General features: G+C 42.6%; 1 protein-coding gene across 1 annotated transcript; it reads right to left on the bottom strand.

Annotated features, from left to right (window-relative positions):
- Positions 1-32: 32 nt before the first annotated feature.
- On the bottom strand, positions 33-19,750 carry LCT (lactase; the record flags this gene model as incomplete). Its single annotated transcript, XM_082001165.1, has 17 exons — positions 33-241; positions 951-1,187; positions 2,057-2,280; positions 2,689-2,823; positions 4,626-4,735; positions 5,120-5,322; positions 6,051-6,249; positions 7,331-7,621; positions 8,065-8,333; positions 8,668-10,227; positions 11,518-12,163; positions 12,538-13,225; positions 13,994-14,072; positions 14,686-14,788; positions 15,773-15,856; positions 17,107-17,186; positions 19,087-19,750. The coding sequence occupies 17 exons, from the start codon at positions 19,748-19,750 to the stop codon at positions 33-35; spliced, it is 5,781 nt and encodes a 1,926-aa protein (XP_081857291.1).
- Positions 19,751-19,961: the final 211 nt, after the last annotated feature.

Below are 19,961 nucleotides of genomic sequence, written 5' to 3'. Positions count from 1 at the left end.
AAAACAAACAAACACTTTAGCAAGTGGAAACTCTACAGTTTACTAAGTTCCATGTGTGATTGTTTATGGGATCTTTTGGATAGTTTTCCATACCTATACACAAGAAGAGCCAAGCCCAATGTTCCAGCTCCAGAAAGAGCAAAAAGCACATAGAGCGCTATTTCTGCACTTTGTGATGTTAAATCTAACCCCAAAAAGCGCACGCTGTCAGATGGTCCTGGTGTGGTGTCTGTTGGTGTCACTGTCCATGGGAAAACAATAAGAAAGTATTAGTACGCAGCCTGGGGTGAACTTTTGTGTGTGCATGTGCACTGCTGCTTCCTGCCTGTACAGGGCTGTTGCTATTCAGGACTCTGGCAGTAGCTGTAATTATTGGGGATCAGTGATTGACACAATTCTAGCTCAGACTAAAGGTACAACTGAGGCTCACACTGTAATTCTTGAGACTCCAGGAGAGGCAAGTATTCTCTGGCAGCCATGGTCATCCCAAAAAGCTGATAAAAACCATTATTTAAACACACCACACTAACAGAGAACGTAAATGATGAATCAGTGACTTGTATAAAGTATTCAATTGTTGTTTAGAAAAAATGATGTGGGAATTACTGAATGTGTGTGGTTTGGGAAGTGTCTTGGGCAATTCTGCTAACTGGAGAAAAGTAGAATGGAATAATGTTTTTGCTGCATTTTGGAGACAGGCATGTATCGAGGTGCTATTGCACAAAATCTAGTCATAGTTCAGGTTCTGCAGACAGAAATGGTGTAATTCCACATGAATGTCTTCAGTTGTAACAAAGACTGATGACTGGTCAGTGCACTACTGGAGCCCATAAAAAGAATACTGCAGAAGATGGTGGTGTCTTTAATGACTATAGATTATGGAAATCTTTTGGGATTAGACTTGGATGCACACACACAGAGACAAGTACAATTTCTGCTGTATCACTTACCTTCAGGCCCCAGTTCCAGACAGGGATGTGGGCCACTTGCTGGGTCAGGAAACCCATTGCAGTTTATGATCTGCGAGTAATACCTGGCAGAGGCCTTGGGGCGCCGTGGCAAGTCGGGGTCTGTGAAATTCACGTGATAGAACCCAAACCTTTCATCAAAGCCCACTGCCCACTCAAAGTTGTCCATCAGTGTCCACGCAGTGTAGCCTCGTAAGTCGACGCCGTCAAGCACAACAGCTGTTACGAGGACCAGAGAGAACAGGTTAGCTGTGCAGCCAGCTGATGGGAGGCATCGCCACTGGAGCAGCAGTGGCACAAAGATGCTCCAGGACCCTATGCAGCAGCAGAGTGCCAAGCACAGTGAGGTTATTGCCACGTTGGCCTCGCTGCTTATGCCGTCTCCCCTTTCCCACCTCTCACACTTTGCCTTAGGTTTGAGGTAGTTCAGCTGACAAGCCACCAGGGTCAGCCCTGCCAGTACTAGAGACTGCTTTCATATGCTCCAAAAATCAAAGCTTTTGTCCAATAAACAAAGGTTTAGGAACGGAGAAGAAAAGCCATCAAGATGCAACCGTTGCTTAAACAAGTGCTTGTGGGGCAGTAAACGAGCACTTTCTGAACATTGGGCTGGCAGCTCCTAGTATGTCAGAAAAGTATCTGAAAAAGCCCTTCCCTGCTGTTGCTTGACCACTGCTGTAACTGAAACTGGTTTGGGTTTGGTTTTTTTCTGTTTTTTTAAAAAGATGCAGTTTGTAGAGACAGCAGTAGTCAAACTAGAAGTCAAAACAGGTATTCATCAAGTACCTCCTCTTGCCAGATGCAGCTATACAAAGAAGCTGCAGTTACACCACTAAACCCAGGCTTTGTTCTTCCTTTGTATCACCTTTTCCTGCACAGCCGTGGTTATCCATGGCCAGTTCCTGCTAAAGCGAAAGGCTCTCAGAATAGAACACAGAGTAAACCCATGTGAATGTGTAACTTGCAAGTGTGGTGGCAATGGTCTCTCAGCTCTTTGCAGCCCATTGTTTTATACACGTCAGTCTTGTGGCAAGACACTGCTGCTCTCTTAGAGACTTGGATGATCAGATTTAAATAATCATTCCTACCTTTCAGTGCTTCGTTAACATAGCTCCGGTAGTAATGTGTTCGCCAAGTGTCATTGAAGCCTAAGGCTCCCCTTTCCGAGATCCCATTTTCAGTCACATAAATCGGAGGATTGTTGTACTCTTCCTTTATCCATCTCAGGATCTTTCGGAAACCGAAGGGCGTCACCTTTAGCCAGAAGGAACCAGAGTTCAGCCAGCTGCGGTCGGTTACTGATGCTACACCCCTGCAGAGGAGGACACACTGATCAAGGGAGCAGTCCCGCATGCCTGCTGCTGTGCCTAGCACCTCACTGCTGCAGGGCTGAGCGCTGCAGAAAACTGAACCAGAGGTGGTGTGGCAAGCTGTGAGACTCAGAATTGCAGATTTCTTCCTTTACCAGATCTTCTAATTTTCTTTGTTCAGTTTTAAACATTCACTTTTATCATCGGGTTGTAAAAAAAGGGCTGTCACTGGACTTTTGTGAAAACAGCAGCACCACAAGGTACTGTTTGGGGATATTTTCCCTAGTATTGGTTATAACAGCTTAAAATATTTGTCTCAACTTTATCTGCTATCAGTTTACATGGCTCAGTTGGCCCAGGTGCCAGGTGCGCATATTTTACTTGACCAATAATTTACATTCATCTCTCACCTATCGGAGTCATAAGACAGAACACCAGCAGGATAGTTCACGTTGTATGTTAAAACTGTAGTATAATGATTTAGACCAAAGTAGTCATATGTGCCTTTAATTCTTTGCTTTTCACTTTCAGTAAATTCTGGAAGTCTGTAATAGAAAACAGAGAAAAGCATAAACCCCTCAAAATGTAAGTCTTCTCAGGATTTCCCCTTCTTTTGCTTCTACCCCTCCTGAGTCCTGTTATATAAAATAAACTAAGCTTTTGCTAGAATACGCAATTCATGCTGCCTGCTCTAATGTTCTCCAAGAGAGGAACAGACTTTTCACTGACCAGAAAAGAGACACCTGATGTTTAGAGGTCCTGCTCATGGTCAAACAAGATGTTTCACCATTATCCTGCTTTATAAGACAAGAAATAGTACGTGCCCAGTCAGGCCTGTCTCAGGCCACCACCCCGCAAGAGCATGACGAGCTCTGGCTGAGGGAAACACAAAATGATACCACCTAGCAGCCAGTGACATCCAGGGGGTCCTCTCCCTGCTCAGGGGAGCTGTCACAAGCCCCCTCAAAACACTGTACTCCCGCTTGCATGCACTGAAGGTGTAGCCAGCCACCTGTGCTAAGGTGTGCTTCACAGCAGCAGGGGAGCAGGCATCTGCTACAGAGAAGGAGCCCTTCTCTGTGTGGCAGTAGTAGTACTTGGTAAGTCACAGCAGAAGCTAATACTGGGTTATCTCAAACTCTGGCTTCTACACAGAAAACAATAAAAACTTCTGAGCTTTCAGACCAAGATCTACACTTTGACCACACTCCGTGTGTAATGCTGGTATCCCTGGTACTAGTACCGCAAGCACAAGGGGAGGTACCATGATCCTGGGAAAACCCAGGAGGAACTGTGAACTAGGCTGTGTGTGTGGACTCTACCATTTAAACCCAAAGTGCTTGGGTTCCCTTCAAAAGGGAGGCCTCCTCAGAGAAGAGCATCACCCTTTGGGATCTGCAGCCCTACACAGAGTAAGAAATGGAGTGAGGGACATCCAGGGCAGGGAGTAAGGTCTCGGGTCTTTTAGCCAGAAGAGGGAGAGAATCCTGCTGAAAATGCAGCCAGTGTTCCTGGCAATTTGGTGATGCTTGAAAGTTTGTAGTCTTAGACTGAGGAAAGGACTTCTTCCCCAGATTGAGATGCTCGGGCAAGTTATCTATCTCATAAAAGCAACACACAGTGACTTTGTGGTCTTAACGGCAGCAACTGTCAGAGAAGAAATAACACATGAAAAAAAGTGCCCAAGAATACAAGTGTTTTAGGCACATACAAAAGCATAACTCAAATCTTGAAGAGACCTGCCTTTTCTGCAGAGCGTACACCGACTCTGCTACCACCTCCTTCATTTCAAAACAAGTGGTCTTTCACATTTTCAGAGGGAAATGATCAGGAATAGCCCCAGATCTAATATACCCCATCAAATTGCTATTAAAGTGAAGAGGGAAAAAAAGTGCTTTCCTTGTATGTGCCTGAAAAGGCAGAGGAAAGGAAAAACATTCATGGTGGAGCACTGCTAGCACAACAGGGTTCAGAATGGGAATGGAAAACAGGAAACATAATTCAGAGGCATCAAAGAGTTCTCAGTGCTCGAGTTCAGGACATCATTTTAAGAACAGTTAAAACACATTTACCATGGTCGGGTAAAGCACGGTGTCTAATGCAGAGCATTTACTGTATTACTCTGAGCTATCAACTTACTACCCCAAAGATATATTAGTAAACGTAGTTTGAAAGAGAGGTAAAGACAGAACAGGCAAAACATATACTAGAATTTTTCTGTGAGGATACAGTAAGACTTTTACAGTAACATTTCAATAGAATCATTGAAATCTAGTACTTCTTTCAGAAAAGCAGGTTTCAGCACAGCACGTAAGAAAAAAAAGCAAATATGTGCCTGGGCTCTTACCGGGACTTGCTCAGACCCTGAGCCAGACTGCGTTCCCGAATCCTCGTTTTCATCACTTCGTTATAATCGCCGTTTTTGAAAATGGGATGAGCAAACCAACCCAGAAAAAACTAAGCCAGGAAATAAGGGAGAAGGATAAATTATGTATCAAAACAAGGGATTTAACCATTCCTCTTCATGTGCTGCTTTATATATAGTACCTGAATTTATAATGAACATGGAGATATGCAGGAATGCCCATTTAATGGCAGAAAATTTAATAAGCTTTTGGCACTGCAATCATATTTTGTCTCATTTCTGTAGCATACTTGATCAGGCACCAGAAGAGGGTGATACATTTCCTTGCAGTGATGCATGTGGCTCATGCTTTTCTTTCATGCTGTCACAGTGAGATGCTGACCTAGGTTTTGGGCATCTCCAGCACCCAGGATGGGGGTGCCACCATGAACAAACCCAGGAGCAGCAGAGCGAGCTGTGACTGGGTGTCTCTGTACCTGCAAGTATCGTCTGGCAGCATTGATATCCTCCTGGTTGTGTGGGTTCCTTGGTTCTGCCCAGTCAGAGTTGATGGTGATAGAGATTAATCCTCCTTGTTTGGCCCGGTAGGTCTCATTGTAAAGGTGCCAGGCTTCCGCGTGGGCCTTTATTAAGTTGTGCCCCACCACATAAGGGGCTCGTCCTGGCCGAACAGAGATGCCTGCAGAGACAGTGACAGCACAGGCAGTGGAGCAGCACTTCCCAGCTTTTTCCTTGGCTGCTCCCAGGTAAACACAACGCCCAGAACACCCAGAACCATCCGCTGGTCAATGAATAAAGGTGCAGCACCTGGTGCCCTCAGGCCCAGCCCTGGGCTGAGATCACTGCTTCAGCAGAGACAGCTGAAGGTGCAGCCGCAGTGGGCAGGATCGTCCTGCTGTGCGGGATCCGCATCACCCCTTCCTCCCCCAGTGGTGGGACATGGGCTGGCTCAGCTCTCTGCCCATGCAGGGCTGCCACCCCCGGTGACAGGCTGCTGCCACCAGCGTGGAGAGCAGAAAGCTGTGTGCTCAGGCCAGCTCTCATCCCTCCCCTTCCCCTGCTTCTACCCTACAGCTGAGCTTGGCCCTCCTCCAGCCCTAACCCTTCTCCACAGTCACTGGAGCTGCTCTGGAAATGGGGTCTGCTCCAGGCAGCAAGTGGAATCTGGAGGCTGCAAAGGAGGGGTGGGTTAGGAGTGCAAGAAGGAGGGTACGTCTTGGAGGGGACAGGCAAAGAGAAAGAAGGACCTGTTCACCACCCCACAGCAGTCCAAACCCCATTTATACCCGCAACACTGTCTTCCTTGCTCTACCTTTGCAAGTCCCTAGCATCTATTCTGCTGAATCATAAAACAGAGTTGTGCCTACAGTGCTGAGAAGGCTCTGAGGTTATGCCCAGCAGTCTTACCTGGAGCAGCTGTGCCAACGCCATAGCCCATATATGCGGTGTTGTAGGGTTCATTGAGGGTTATCCAAAATTTCACTTTGTCTCCCAGTCTCTGGAAAAGGAGCTCAGCATAGTCCTTAAACCTCTGAACTATAGTATCATTCTCCCACCCACCAAAGTTCTGCAGTGCCTGTGGGAGGTCCCAATGATAGAGCGTTACCTGTGGAAAAAGCAGCAAGAGAAAGGACTCGACCAGTCACTCTTTCACTTTCAGAAATAAGGATGATAACCCAGCCTCATTTATGAACATAAATGAACTTTGCCTTTATCTGAAGCTACCTGTTCCTAATGGTGTTTGACTTTGTAGCGATCACTCGTGCACTCAAATAAAATACCTTTTTGCCAGTGTTTCAGTTTCTTTAGGACATGGGGAAATCACTATCTCTAGGGTCTGGCTGATGGTGAAGATGAAGCTTTTACCAAAAACCACCACAACCTTGTGATAGCAAGAACTTACCAGTAAAGAAAAGAACTGCTGTGCCTGCACTGACTCTCAGATGAAATACAGTCCAACAGAACACCCGTTTGGGCTGGTACATCCACTGGACCAGTCTAGAGCACTGCCATGAAGGCACAGGTTCGCTCAGGCATGATCCGCTTGTGTAGATATTCCCGGAGTGCCCCCTGGATGGCGTGCATACACATGGATTCAGCGTTTGGTGCAGCCATGTACACTTGCTGCATGTAGCAGCATGGTTCAGGGAGGACAGGGCCAGCCAGCAGTGGGGAAATAACAGGTAGAAGCAGAAAAAAAGCTACATGTGTCCAAGTCTCTGGGAACAGGTCAGATTCACCCAACAGTGGTGAAAGAGCTGACTGATGCAGTGGGGAGGTCCCTGTCCATTGTATGTGACAAACCATGTTGATCAGTGCAGTTTCTTGACTCCTGGGAAAAGAGTAACGTTACACCCATCTCCAAGAAAGGCAAGAAGGAAGATCCTGGGAACTATAGGTTGGTTGGCCTCACCTCAGCCTCTGGAAAGATCACCGAGTACATCCTTGCAGAGTCCACTTCCAAGCACACAAGGGACAAGAAGGTAATTGTGATCTTTCTGGGTAGTAATTTCTAACATATTCCCAGTTCATTTGCTTATGCAAAAAAACATGTTTCCTTGCAGAACACAATAAAAAACAATTTCTCTATGAAGCAGGGCGTGGATGGAGACACACACACATGGTCTGAGCATCAGACTTGGGTTCTGCTATTTTTTAGTTACCTGAAAGTTACCGTTTTTAGTTACCTGTGGCATAATGTTAGCTGCCAGAAGAGCATCGATAAGCCTTTCATAGTAGTTCAGTCCCATTTCATTGATGTATCTGGTGGTCCCATCTGGGAGAATGCGGGACCAGGAGATTGAAAAGCGATAGTGAGACACCTTGAGGCTTTTCAGCATTTCCACATCCTCTTCAATTTTGTGGTAGCTGTCACAAGCTGTGTCTCCAGTGTCATCATTGCTGATTTTCAAGGGCGTGTGAGAGAACTGGTCCCAAATACTGAGTCCTTTCCCATCTGCTCTCCATCCTCCCTCAATCTGTAATTGAAGATGGGGAGGGGAATTGTTAGTAAACAGTTTTAGGTCTTGGCCTAGTAAAGAATTCAGCCTGTTAGTCTTTGTGGCATCACACAATATTTTGACATATCAGCTTAAGACAAGAAATAGTAATGTTTTTTCTGTACCTAGTAAGACCTCTTGGGCCTCGAGGCAAGATGTATTAGCAAAGTACAATATCACAGAACAGGTATTGTTTCAGTTCACCTGCCGCTCCATGGTGGCTGACTCTTGTGAAGCCCATGCTGCTGTCTCAATTCCTGTGGTATAACCATGCCCTTAAACATCCCCAAGTTCCACCATTTTACTGCAGTTGTTACACTAACCCTAAATTACAGTAAAGCCTAGTGTTAAAAAAGCCCTAGGTGTCTCATCCAAAATGAATTAACTGTCCACAGATACTTTGTCAGTCTTGGTTTCCTAACCTGATATGCTGATGTTGCTACACTCCACCAAAAGTTCTCTGGAAACTCTCCATATAAAAATTCATCTTCTTTTGGCAATGGGATACCATTACTGCGGATGATTTCTGCATAGTACACAGCAGAGCGCTTTGGCGTTCTTGGCCTGTTGGGATTGTCAAAATCAACCTGGTGCAATCCAAATCTTGGATCATAACCATTCAACCATTCAAAGCTATCCATAAAAGACCAAGCGTTGTATCCTTTCAAATTAACACCATCCAATTTGTAAGCTGAAAGACCAGAAACAAATGGAAGAGCATCAGTGATATAATCACACATTAAATGAACCACAAGGAATTCACATGCAAGCACATACATGCTTCCAGCTTCATAAAGCTGGCACTGAACAGCTAAGATTGTAAGAGACTCTTCATATTTGGAGGATACAAATGGCCATGTAAAGATTACAAAAAGAAACATGTTTCTCTTGTGTTCAGAATATTTAAAGACCTTTGAACCAAAGTTATCAACTGCTTTTAAAAACTACTACTCAGAGGAAGAAAGTAATCAGAAATCTAGGGGGGAGACACACAGCACTAACAGAACAAAAGCAAACACGGGTACCTTTTAAAGCTTCATCAATGTATGTTTTGTAGTAAAATATCCTGGTATTGTCATCAACATCTGATTTGGTCTTTATCCCCACCCCATTCTTAATTATGTATATTGGGGGATTTCCATACTCTTCTTTGATCCAGTTCAGTAGCCTCCTCAGCCCCCAGGCCACAGCCCGATGATCAGTAATAGCTGAGGAAGGCCAGGAGCTGTCAACCCTTGTGAAAACTTCCCGGTCATACTCATAAGAGACGGGCCTCAACCTGGTCGTTGCATGGGTTACAATTTTGGAGGTGTAGGTGTTGAAGCAGAAAACATCTGCCGTGCCCCTGATGTATTCACGCTCCTCCACTGTGAAAACCGGTAGGCGAGATGATGGCAGGTTCTGGAGCTCACTCCTGTTCCCAACTTTCCACTTCATAACCTCGGGGTAGTCCCCATTTTTGAAAACTGGGTGTGTAAACCATCCCACCAAAAACTGCAGGTACCTGTCTGCAGCTTCTATGTCCCTGGGGTCGCTTGGTGTCTTCGGCTCAACCCAGCCAATGTTGGGACACAGAGCGATGACTCCTCCCTGACTCGCTCTGTATTTGTCATCATATGTGTGGTAGACCCTGGCGTGAGCTTTCAGTAAGATGTGAGCAACCCTGTAGGGACCACTGCCAGGGTCATTGACATTGGGTGGAAATGCCCCAACGCCATAGCCAACCCAGGCAATGTCTTGGGGTTCATTGAACGTAATCCAGAACTTCACCCTGTCCCCAAAGGTCTGGAAACTGAAGTCTGCAAAACTGTCAAACAGGTCAATCAGTGCGCTGCTCTCCCAGCCACCAATGTCCTGGAGAGCTTGTGGCAGGTCCCAGTGGTAGAGAGTGACGATTGGAGTGATGTTGTTTGCAACCAGTCCATTAATGAGACGGTTATAGTAGTCAACTCCATGGCTGTTTATTGAGTCGTTCCTTCCGCTGGGGAAAATTCGAGACCAGGACAGGGAGAAATGATAGTTCTTTACCCCTAAGGCTCTCAGCAGGTAAATATCTTCCTCCACCTTGTTGTAGCTATCACAAGCTGTATCACCAGTATCATTATTCTTTATATTCCCTGGGACATGGGTGAAGTTATCCCAAATGCTGGGTCCTTTGCCATCAGCATCCCAACCTCCCTCTACCTGGTAGGCAGAAGATGACACACCCCATGTAAAGTCCTCTGGGAATGTCCCATAAAAGTATATGTCCCTTTCAAAGTCTGTTTGAGATGAAAACTTCTGCCAGACAACCTTTGCCTTGGAGGGAACTTCTGATGCTGGTAAATTTGGTAACTTTGATGGCATGGGTAGGTCAGACACCACTGGTGTAGAAAATCTGTCCAAGACTTTGGATGGGAAACCATTTTTTTCAATAACACTGGAATAGAAATAAGCAGATGCCTTGGGAGTCCTTGGTCTGTTGCTATCTTCAAAATTCACATGATGTAGCCCAAATTTTAGGCTGTACCCCACTGGGCCTTCAAAGCCATCAACCAGGGATCGAGCAATATATGACCGAACATCCACCGTGTCTAGTTTTACAGCTGTCACAGAAACAGTACAAGACACTGTTATTCATTTGAACATTTTCTGAATACAGCTCAGCACAACACAAGCACCACAACTGAGGGTAACAGTGTGATAAGCCAAACATCTACAAACAGTCTTTTAGGAAAAAAAAACCAACCCAAACAAACAATTAGAGTATCTGGCAAACAAAGCAGTCATCACTGTAATAGGAGCTGGTCAAATGCTTAGTGATAAAAAGGTATGAGAAAAGAAATATTAGTCAAGAGATATTTGAGTTCAGGACACTTGTGCCACTGGTATCCCTTTCGCTGTGTTCTTGTTTTCAAGCACAATTCATCCATTTAGGTATGTGGTGCTCTTTTAGAGTTAACACTATAGTTAAACTGAAACATTACATGCATTTAGTGCTTGCCTATCTTCACTGAGCACAAGAGAGTTTCTTTTAGCAGAACAGCACATCCAATACCAGCAGAGGCAAGCCCAGCATCCTTCCTCACATTGCCTACAAAAAAGCACTAAATCTCTCTCCTTCCAGAAAAGTTCACTTCCCATATGCAGTCCATCTTCTTTACTCCTGCTGAGGCGTAACAGCAATGCTAAACTGTGTTTTCCATAGCTCTTTTAACACTTCTATCAGTATGTTGAGAACTAGGTCAAGAAGATCAAATGCTCTATACTAATGACCAACATATTCAATACAGTGTATTTAATAAAGTTTTCCTGACAGTATTGATTTCAGTATCAGTCAAGTATCTATTTGAAACCTCAAATCTCTGTATCTGTCCAGAACTTCAGCTACTAATATTATTTTTATGTCAATTGATAAGCTGTTTCCAAAGATACAGGCATACCTTGAACCTTGCTCAAAATGATTGAGATATAAATATCTCCCTAAAAATTGTAACCTGAAATGGTACAGGATGCTGTCAGTTAGATCTGCTTAATCAGTAAAGACATCGTTCAGTCCTGATCTATGAGATCTCTGTAGACAAGAGCCTGCCTGCAGGCAAATCATCTTCAGGTGAGCTGAAGTATATAAACACTGTTTTCACAGAGGGACTGAGAACATTACATATACATTAATCCGTATATATGAAAAACCTATTCGCACATGTAAACAGAATGGAGAGTTCCATACCTGGACACCAGACAGGCTGAAGTGTATGAAGTTACACTGCATACACAATAGGCAGCTGACCTCATACCAGTACACAAGTGGCGATGTTTTAAAGTTAACCATCGTGGAAGTGATAGAACAACTAGTTGACATTATTTAAAAAGAAAAAAATTAGATTTCTCCATACCTTTTAGAGCCTCATTGATATACCGGCGGAAATAATCCACTCGCAGAGTGTCATTAATAAGATCCCCTGCGCCTTCTGTCGGCATACCATTTCCTGCTATGTAAATTGGGATCTTTGTCCCTGTATACTGCTGGGACACAAACTTCAGCAGCCGCCTTAATCCCCAAGGGACCACATGGATCCAAGAAGAGGCAGTCTGTGTCCAAGAAGGATCTACATGCAAGGAGAAGTTCCCGATGCTCTCATAGCTTGGTGTGCAGGTCCCATTAGTCACAGCACTGACCAGGCGAGAAGTGTAATGGGAAAGACCAAAAAAATCTGCAGTCCCTTTCACCCAGGACTTCTCCTCTTCTGTAAACAGAGGCAGCTGTGCAACTGTTGTGGAGCACTGCTGGTTTACCTCCTGGATCTGAGCCTTCAGGATATCTGGGTAATCACCATTAACAAACACAGGGTGAGCAAACCAGCCAAGCATGAACTGCAAGTACCTCTCAGATGCCCTCACATCCTCAGAGTTGGTTGGAGTCTTGGGTTCAGCCCAATCCGAGTTCAGCACCAGCCCCACCTTTCCCAGTTGCTGAGCACGGTATTTGTCATTATACAGGTGCCAGACCTTGGCATGAGCCTTGAGAATTGTGTGAGCCACCTGGGGGCAGAAAGCAGAGGAATATGTCACACTGCTTTGCACAGGAACTCTTAAGCATTGAGATTACTCCCATGTGAGAATGTCATCTCCATCCAAAAGAAGAAACCTTGACAAAACAAATAATCATAGCCAGAGTATAGCAGGTTTCGGATTAAGCAGAAGAATCTGGCTATCCATCAACACCAGCTTTCAGAACAGAAAAATAAAGACATCTAACACCCATTAACTACCGCATTTTTTGCAAGTATCATAAATCCAACAAGCAAATACTTGTCTCAGAGACCACATTAGGCTTGAACATAAGTACAGAACAATCAGAGGAAAACAACACAACAATGGCAGCTGCAGGATCCTAGTTATTGCTGTGTCCCTACCTTGTAAGATGCTACTCCTGGGTCAGTGATTCCTGGAGGATGCTCTCCGGTGCCATAGCCAGCATAGCTGATAACCCAAGGCTCATGGAAAGTAATCCAGATCTTGACCCGATCCCCAAAAGTGGCAAAGCAGAAATCTGCATAGTTTACAAAAGCATCTATGATACTGTCATTCTGCCAGCCACCAAGAACCTGAAGAGCTTGTGGGAGGTCCCAGTGGAATAGAGTCACCATGGGCTCAATTTTAGAGTCTAGCAACCGGTTAATTAATTGGTTGTAATAATCAACACCCTTGGAGTTGATGGTCTCATTGGTGCCAGCAGGGAAAATTCTAGGCCAGGATACAGAAAATTTGTACAGTTGGGGATGAAGACCCCTAAGTAGGTAAACGTCATAGCTGGTTTTATAGTAGCTGTCACATGCCACATCTGCTGTTTGGTTCATGTAGACATGACCTGCATGCCCAAACTGATCCCAGATGCTCTCTCCTTTCCCATCCTCTTCCCAAGCTCCTTCAATGTTAAAGGCACCTGTGGATGTGCCCCAGAGGAAACCACTTGGGAAAACGTCTTGCAGAAAAGAATCCCTCTCCAATTCAGACTGCTTAGCAAACATTTCCCAAACTGTTTGATAGGAGGAGCGAGGGGCAAGAACAGCATCTGGGTTTTCCTGTAGAGTATTTGTTTTGCTGGAAATAAAATAAAAAGAAGTTACAATCTCCCAGGTGGATGCCAGTGCCACAGAACTTGTGAACACGGAGGTTAGAAGAATCATTTGCTTCCCATTCGGCTGACATAAGCCACTTAGAGTGTAGTTGCTTTGTCATTTGATCAGTCATCCAGCTAGCAGATGAAGGTGGAGTGCAATGAACTAACTGCAGAGCAGCTCAAGAGCTAAATATCTAACGCAGTTCTTTGCAGGTAGATTCTCATAATTCATTACAGCTAGGTCAAAGGGGCAAACAAACTCCTTGCAGCGTGTAGCATTTTCACATGCTACAACTGCTCTCATGAGTTTCCATGGGATAAGCTAAAAGTAATCAATCCTGATTCTGCAATTCTTAGCATCTCCCTACACAATGACATCTATATTTCTGTAGGTACAGTAGGCTTCTCTCCTAGGAAAGTCTATATTTTATTCTTATTTATTTATTTTTAACTGTTTTGCTTTTGAAAAGAACAGAAGCCTTGGAAAATGTAGTTGTTACTATTGGCTTGAAGTTGCAATTTGGGTATCCAAGTATGAGAGAGTAGAAGGTTACGTCACCTGTAACAGTAGTATAGAGGCTTGTCTGTAACAGCAAGAGACTGGGCTCAGCAGAAAGGCATTCCTTTCCAGTCCTTTCAGGAACTAATATCAGACTTTACCACTAAAACTGTCTTGTGTCCGCATACACACAGGTTTCTAGAGGACACCATTTTATTATAGTATCTGATCTAATGGATAAACACTGTACCTTAAAACATGAGATGATGAGAAGTCCAAGAACTCATTAACATCATACCCAATTGTACGTGTCTCTTCTTTATTAATAGCTGAAAACAAACAAATGGTAAGTGATGGACTTAGTCACAACTTAGATGCCATGGACTGCATGACACTACTTGTACATACAATTACATCTTTAGAAACAAGATGATTTTCATAAATAATAACTATTTTTCTCAGATCGAGTATGTTGTGTTCTTATTAGATACTTACAATTTCATGTTAAAAAATGATCATAGAATCATTTAGGTTGGAAACTAGCCCTGCCAAGTCCACCACTAAACCATGTCCCTAAACACCACATCTACATGTCTGTTAAATACCTCCAGGGATAGTGACTCAACCACTTCCCTGGGCAGCCTGTTCCAATGCTTGACAGTCCTTTCAGTGAAGAAATTTTTCCTAATATCCAATCTAAACCTCCCCTGGTGCAACTTGAGGCTGATGATGAAAAGCTTTGGAGAAGATTTCCTGCTTCCCCTCCCTCAACACTCACTGTCCACCCTTAATTTTTCAAGGCGACTATGAAAGAAACCATAAAGAAAGATATGTCATCTAATAGCAGCGGTCTGGACTGGACAATTTTGAATTTCCTCTATAATTTGCCATGAAGGGCTTAGCTAAGAAAACCTCTCCTCCTTCTTGAAATATTTCACTTACCTGCAACAATGGCAGCTACTCGTATGAAAGGATTCTCTTCCATGGAACCACAATCAAGGAACTTTAGACTAAAAATCAAGATCTCCATGTCCTTCCAGACATTCTGCAAAACCAGAAGTCAGAGACTTATAGGAAAAGATGTACCAGCCAGCTAGTAAAACCATGCTCTCAGCATTTGTTGCTTTTAACAGAGAATAGGAAATACCTAGAAGACTGAGAATCTGTGATAAAGTTCTTCAAAGTTAAATTCATAAATCAACAGAGTAAGCATTAAATACCACCCACTATTTTTCTCTGATCCAAAAAAAGCCCAAGGCAAATCAAAGCACAAAACGTTCGGTGTTCTACCTCTCAACCTCTCATTGAAAAGGCACAAGCAATTATGTCCTTTTTGGAAAGTTTACTTGGCAAGAATTTGTTGCCATAAATGGTTGACACACTTCAGATTTTTAGAGTAATTGCAGCATGCTGGGGCCCTAAAAAGAATGAATCACATGGGTAGCTCCTTATTCAGCAACATCCAGTTGCTGGATGACTCTCATTTTATATCTTTTAAGAACGCAGTTCACTACCAGAGGTTTAATATCAGGTACCAGCCTATAGCACCACTCACGTTGTTGCGGCCATGTGATCCAGTCCTTTCACAAACTCATCCTCAACAACATTTCTAGCACTGCCTCTACTGATGAGGAGTTGCAAAGTGTGGTAGTACCACTGCAAAACCCACGCTAGAATAAAATAGTGTCTTTTTGCTTAAAAGTATTAGCCTAACAGCTTATCAAATACTTAAGATGTGAAAGAGAAGGTTTTTCAGTCCTGGAAAAAAGAATTATGCCATTCTAATTGTTAATACATCAATAATGAGCACTGAGCAAGATGATCCTTTCCAGCACTTTCGAACACCTGTTTTTAAGTCAGAATAACAATAGAGAAGCGAGCAGTATGCAGCTGTTTCCTAGTGTAGCTGTTGTCTGAGCTCTCACAGCAAATCAGAACTGTTTAGACATGCATCAACAAACATGAAATTCCCCTTCTATTTATGGTCTGTGGTCTGCTGCTACAATTTTAACACCGTGCATAATATTACCTGGAATTCACTCAATTTCTTGAAGAAATCTGTTTCATTTCCACAACAGTACTGAAGGCTGAGAGACAGAAAGTCTACCGAATCCTGGAAATGAGAAAAGGAAAGGAATCATCCTGAAGTAAAATGGTTTTTTTGCAGGTATTACATTAAAAATATGTGAAATTGTGAAATGTTTGACAAAGATACATTACTGGAGCAAGAAGTCATACAGCTATATGGGATCCGTGAACAATATAATGAATACAAATGGGACATTGCATGGGAAGATGCATTTTGTATCTGTCCTTCTAAACAAATTAAAATATAAACAGCTAAATGAAATTCTAGGAGTATTTTATGAATTTAGTATTAATGATTTACAGTTGATTTTTTAATTAGCAAGACTGAAGAAGTCTACGATTAATCAGACAGAGAAACCTTTGCAACTATGTGGTTCAGGCTGGCCTTATCAATAATCATTTGGGGAAAGTCCACTTCAGAAATCTTTAATCATTCCAAACTACAAGCCTTATCCCCTTAGAAGTCAAGTTCAAGGGAAAAGATTGTATTCTTTTATCAAACCAGCTGATGAAGTTGGAAAAAAAACTGATAAGCTTTCAGTTTATTTTTCAGTCCAAGGTTTTCTTCTAGTTTAGTCAGCTCATCTAATATAACATCTTTCCTCTCCCTACAAACCACACCTTGCTTATATCCTTGAAATGCCATGCCTACAACATTGCTTACCCTATTACTAAATTTCGAAGGCTTATGAATCCAAGCAAAAAACCTGCACTGTCATTTGTTCCTACATCAACATCCTCTAGGTGAAGACAACTGCTAATAGAGGTTTTGGTCTTTACAGAAAAGATGTCATCTTTGTAGAGACTACGGTCTCCTCATGTTGTGCCATCCCTGTGCAACTAGATCACTTTTAGCATAGCTCCATCTGTGTTGTAGCATAATAAGCAGGTATTTTAAATAGCAGTTATTTAAAAGAAAGTATCTATTTCTTTGGTGGTGTTTTAAGTAGACTTGCAAAGAAAATAATAATGGGTATACTTTTTGCAGATGCCTTGTGATTTTAGCATGTATATTGCTAAAATTGCCAATTATGAGAGCAAATATGTCTCCAAATATCTTAATCAGTGCTTACTAGCCAAGAAAGGATGCTGAAGTAATTTTGAAAATCAGCATGCTTCACATGATCAAACTAATCAAATAAAAAAAAATTTACAAAATTAGTTTGCTAAAATTTTATATAACTTGCAATAGGTCACTTGATCCTATATATAAAAATCAAGTTAAAGCAAATGAAATTTATATAATTTTGGAAATAATTTCTATTAAGGAGTTACCTGAAGAGAAACTGAAAGCAATTCTGATGAAGCATTATCTAAGATATGACCTATTCCTAAAGCAATGGACAGCTTTCCACCTTGGGGAAAAAAAAAACAAGAGGCAGTCCATTAGTAGTGTGTTAAGGACAAGTAAAAAATTTCAGTTCATTGCAGTTGCTTTAAAATCAGTTGAAAATTTTTCAAGATGTGGATCATCAGACAGTGCCCTAGGTAGCTGATTTCAGAACACCCACTATGATTTCAACAGAGAGTTGAAGAAGGTAGAAATTCAAAGGCAGAGTTCAAGGAGTCTTTGTCAATAAATCTTGTGTTATCATGACGGTTCATAACCATTTTAGCACTGTTGCTTGCAGGAAGGTGGACCTGAATACACCTATCCAGTGGGTGCCTTTCCACTCCGTGCATAATTGTAAGTAATATCTTTAATTTTCATGCCTTTGTGGTGGTTCACAGTGGTTATTTTTTTAATTCTGTGCCGAATGCTGCTGAGATGCTGGGAGCCCAGGAATTTGGGGGGAAGCTGAGCAACTTCTAAAGTGTGAACTGTACTGCAAAGTATTTCTGACAATTGCAGGAATTAAAAATTAATTAATTAATTAGAAATTTGAAAAAAACAGGACTTAGCCAGTTGTACTGGTTTTTTGCCTGGGACAGATAAATTCCAAGCCCAAAGAAGGCAGACCTGAGGGGACAGTTGCTTAGAAAATCCTGGGTACCCATCATAGAAGAGGTGAAATTCTCTTGCTCTGTGTAACACAGGTAGAGCTAAGATTTAATTACTTAAAAATCCCAGTGTCTGCAATGAGGAAAGTCAAACAGACAGACTTCCTCACACTATTATTATCTCTCAGGAGATTTCTTAAGCCTTGTTTCTTCATGGCTTGAGGTACATTTCAGGAATTTTTTAGTCTTTCCTCTGTGGGTCAGGAAGAGGTACACAAAAATATATTATTATCCACAAAATAGCTTAATTATTATGACTTTGTGATTGTACACAGAAAAAAATAGAGTAAGACTGGATTTGAGTAATTTTAAAGTAATTTGTAATTGATAGAGATAATTAATTTTCATTTTCCGCTAAAAAGTAAATATTTCATGTTAGTTTATATAACTTTTTTAAGTTAAATAAAATAATTTCACTTTGATTAAATGACAAATGTAATTTTAAACCATGATCTGTTTTGTTTAAGTGGATTTTTTAAATACATTCACCAAGATTTCCACCTTCTGGGTGGAAGCCTAATAGTTGAATTTGACCTGATTCTTCAGTTAGATCTGGGCCTTCAAAGCTATATTCCTTGGGAACACATCATGCCTTAATGAAAAAGCCGGCACCCATCACAAGTAAGGGATTATAGCACAGCCACTGACTGATGGCATAATCTTCCTCTCAACTGAAAAGGTAGCAATTGCAATCCCAGTTTTCAATGACATTGAAATGAGGCTTTGAAAACGAGATGAGTGGGCAGGAATCAAAAGATTCTTCGTCTTATTCCCACTTTTATTATACAATACATTTAACATTTGGTATAAGGAACAATATGAGACTACAGTTCATCGGGGGCATCTGGTGGTGTTTAAGAGAACAGGGATAACAGCCCTTAGAGAAAAAGCATGTAAAAGTATTACAACTTATTTTGAAGCACTGGTTTCTGATGCTTAAATTAACCACAGGCTACTTAATACTTCCCTGATGCTTAAGAGACTAAGTATAAATATGCACACATACACATATGTATTATCCCCAACTATTTTGACTATCATTTCAAGTAAAATGTGATTACTAGCAAATTATAAAACAATTATCAAAATAAGGGATTTGAAGGAACCTGTTGCTCAAGGATTTTTGTGCAATTCTGAGAGCACTGATAGGACATTCACAAAGATTACATGTGGCAGCTGCCATTTAATCCCATCACAAAATATTTGTGAAAAAGTCATATAAAAGAAAAAAATCCCTCTCCCCATTCTCCTTACCTGCTGGCGAGTATTTCTCGTGGTAGACAGTGTAAGCTCTTTCATGAGCAGCAGCTAGGGCCTGGGCTCGGTACTGGGGGTCATTGTAAGGCAGGCTTTTAAGGAGCTCTGGCAGGTCGCTGAAGGTGAGCCACACATCGACCAGGTCCCCAAAAACATGGAAACTGAACTCTGCGTATTCCACAAAAAGGTCAGCAAAAGTGTTGGCTTTCCTACCCATGGCCTGCGCAGCCACAGCGCTAGGGACACGCTGGTGATGCAGAACTACCACTGGCCTGAGGTCTGCAGCAAGCAGGGTCTCGAGCAGCTCCTGGTAGCACTGCACTTGAGCTTCATCTGGCTTTGTGGCATCCCCCCTCGGAAGAATGCATGCCCACGGCAGGAAGATTTTGTAATGCGTCACCCCAATCTCACGAAGGTGGGAGAAGTACTGGGGCAGTTCAGAAGCCACAAGATCTTGTTGGCACAGGTAATCACAGGCTTCAGCCATGGCAGGGCCCTGATCTTCCTTGGATAGGACTTGGTTCTGCAGATGCAACCTATTTACTAATGTGCTGGGTAGAGGTCCAGCAACAGCAATAAAATTCCGGGCAAATTCCCAGTCTATCCCAAGGCTGGGAGAGACTAACAGGAGGAAGACAACTGTCTTACAAATCAGCTCCATTTCTGGAACTGCTTCAGAAACAGTTACTCCACAATACTTATATTACGGTAGAAGTAATATTTAACTGAAATTATCTATTACACAGATAAATGTTCCCAGAACTGGCTGACACTAGAATGATAACAGATCAGGACTTTCATCAACAGATGAACAAACAAATGGATGAATACAAAAAACAGTCAAGGAGTTGGAGAAAGGTCATGTGGAAACA

Source organism: Phaethon aethereus, assembly GCF_964289735.1.
Source record: "Phaethon aethereus genome assembly, chromosome: 6".
Lineage (NCBI taxonomy): Eukaryota > Metazoa > Chordata > Aves > Phaethontiformes > Phaethontidae > Phaethon > Phaethon aethereus.
This window is presented reverse-complemented; position numbering and strand designations above follow the sequence as displayed.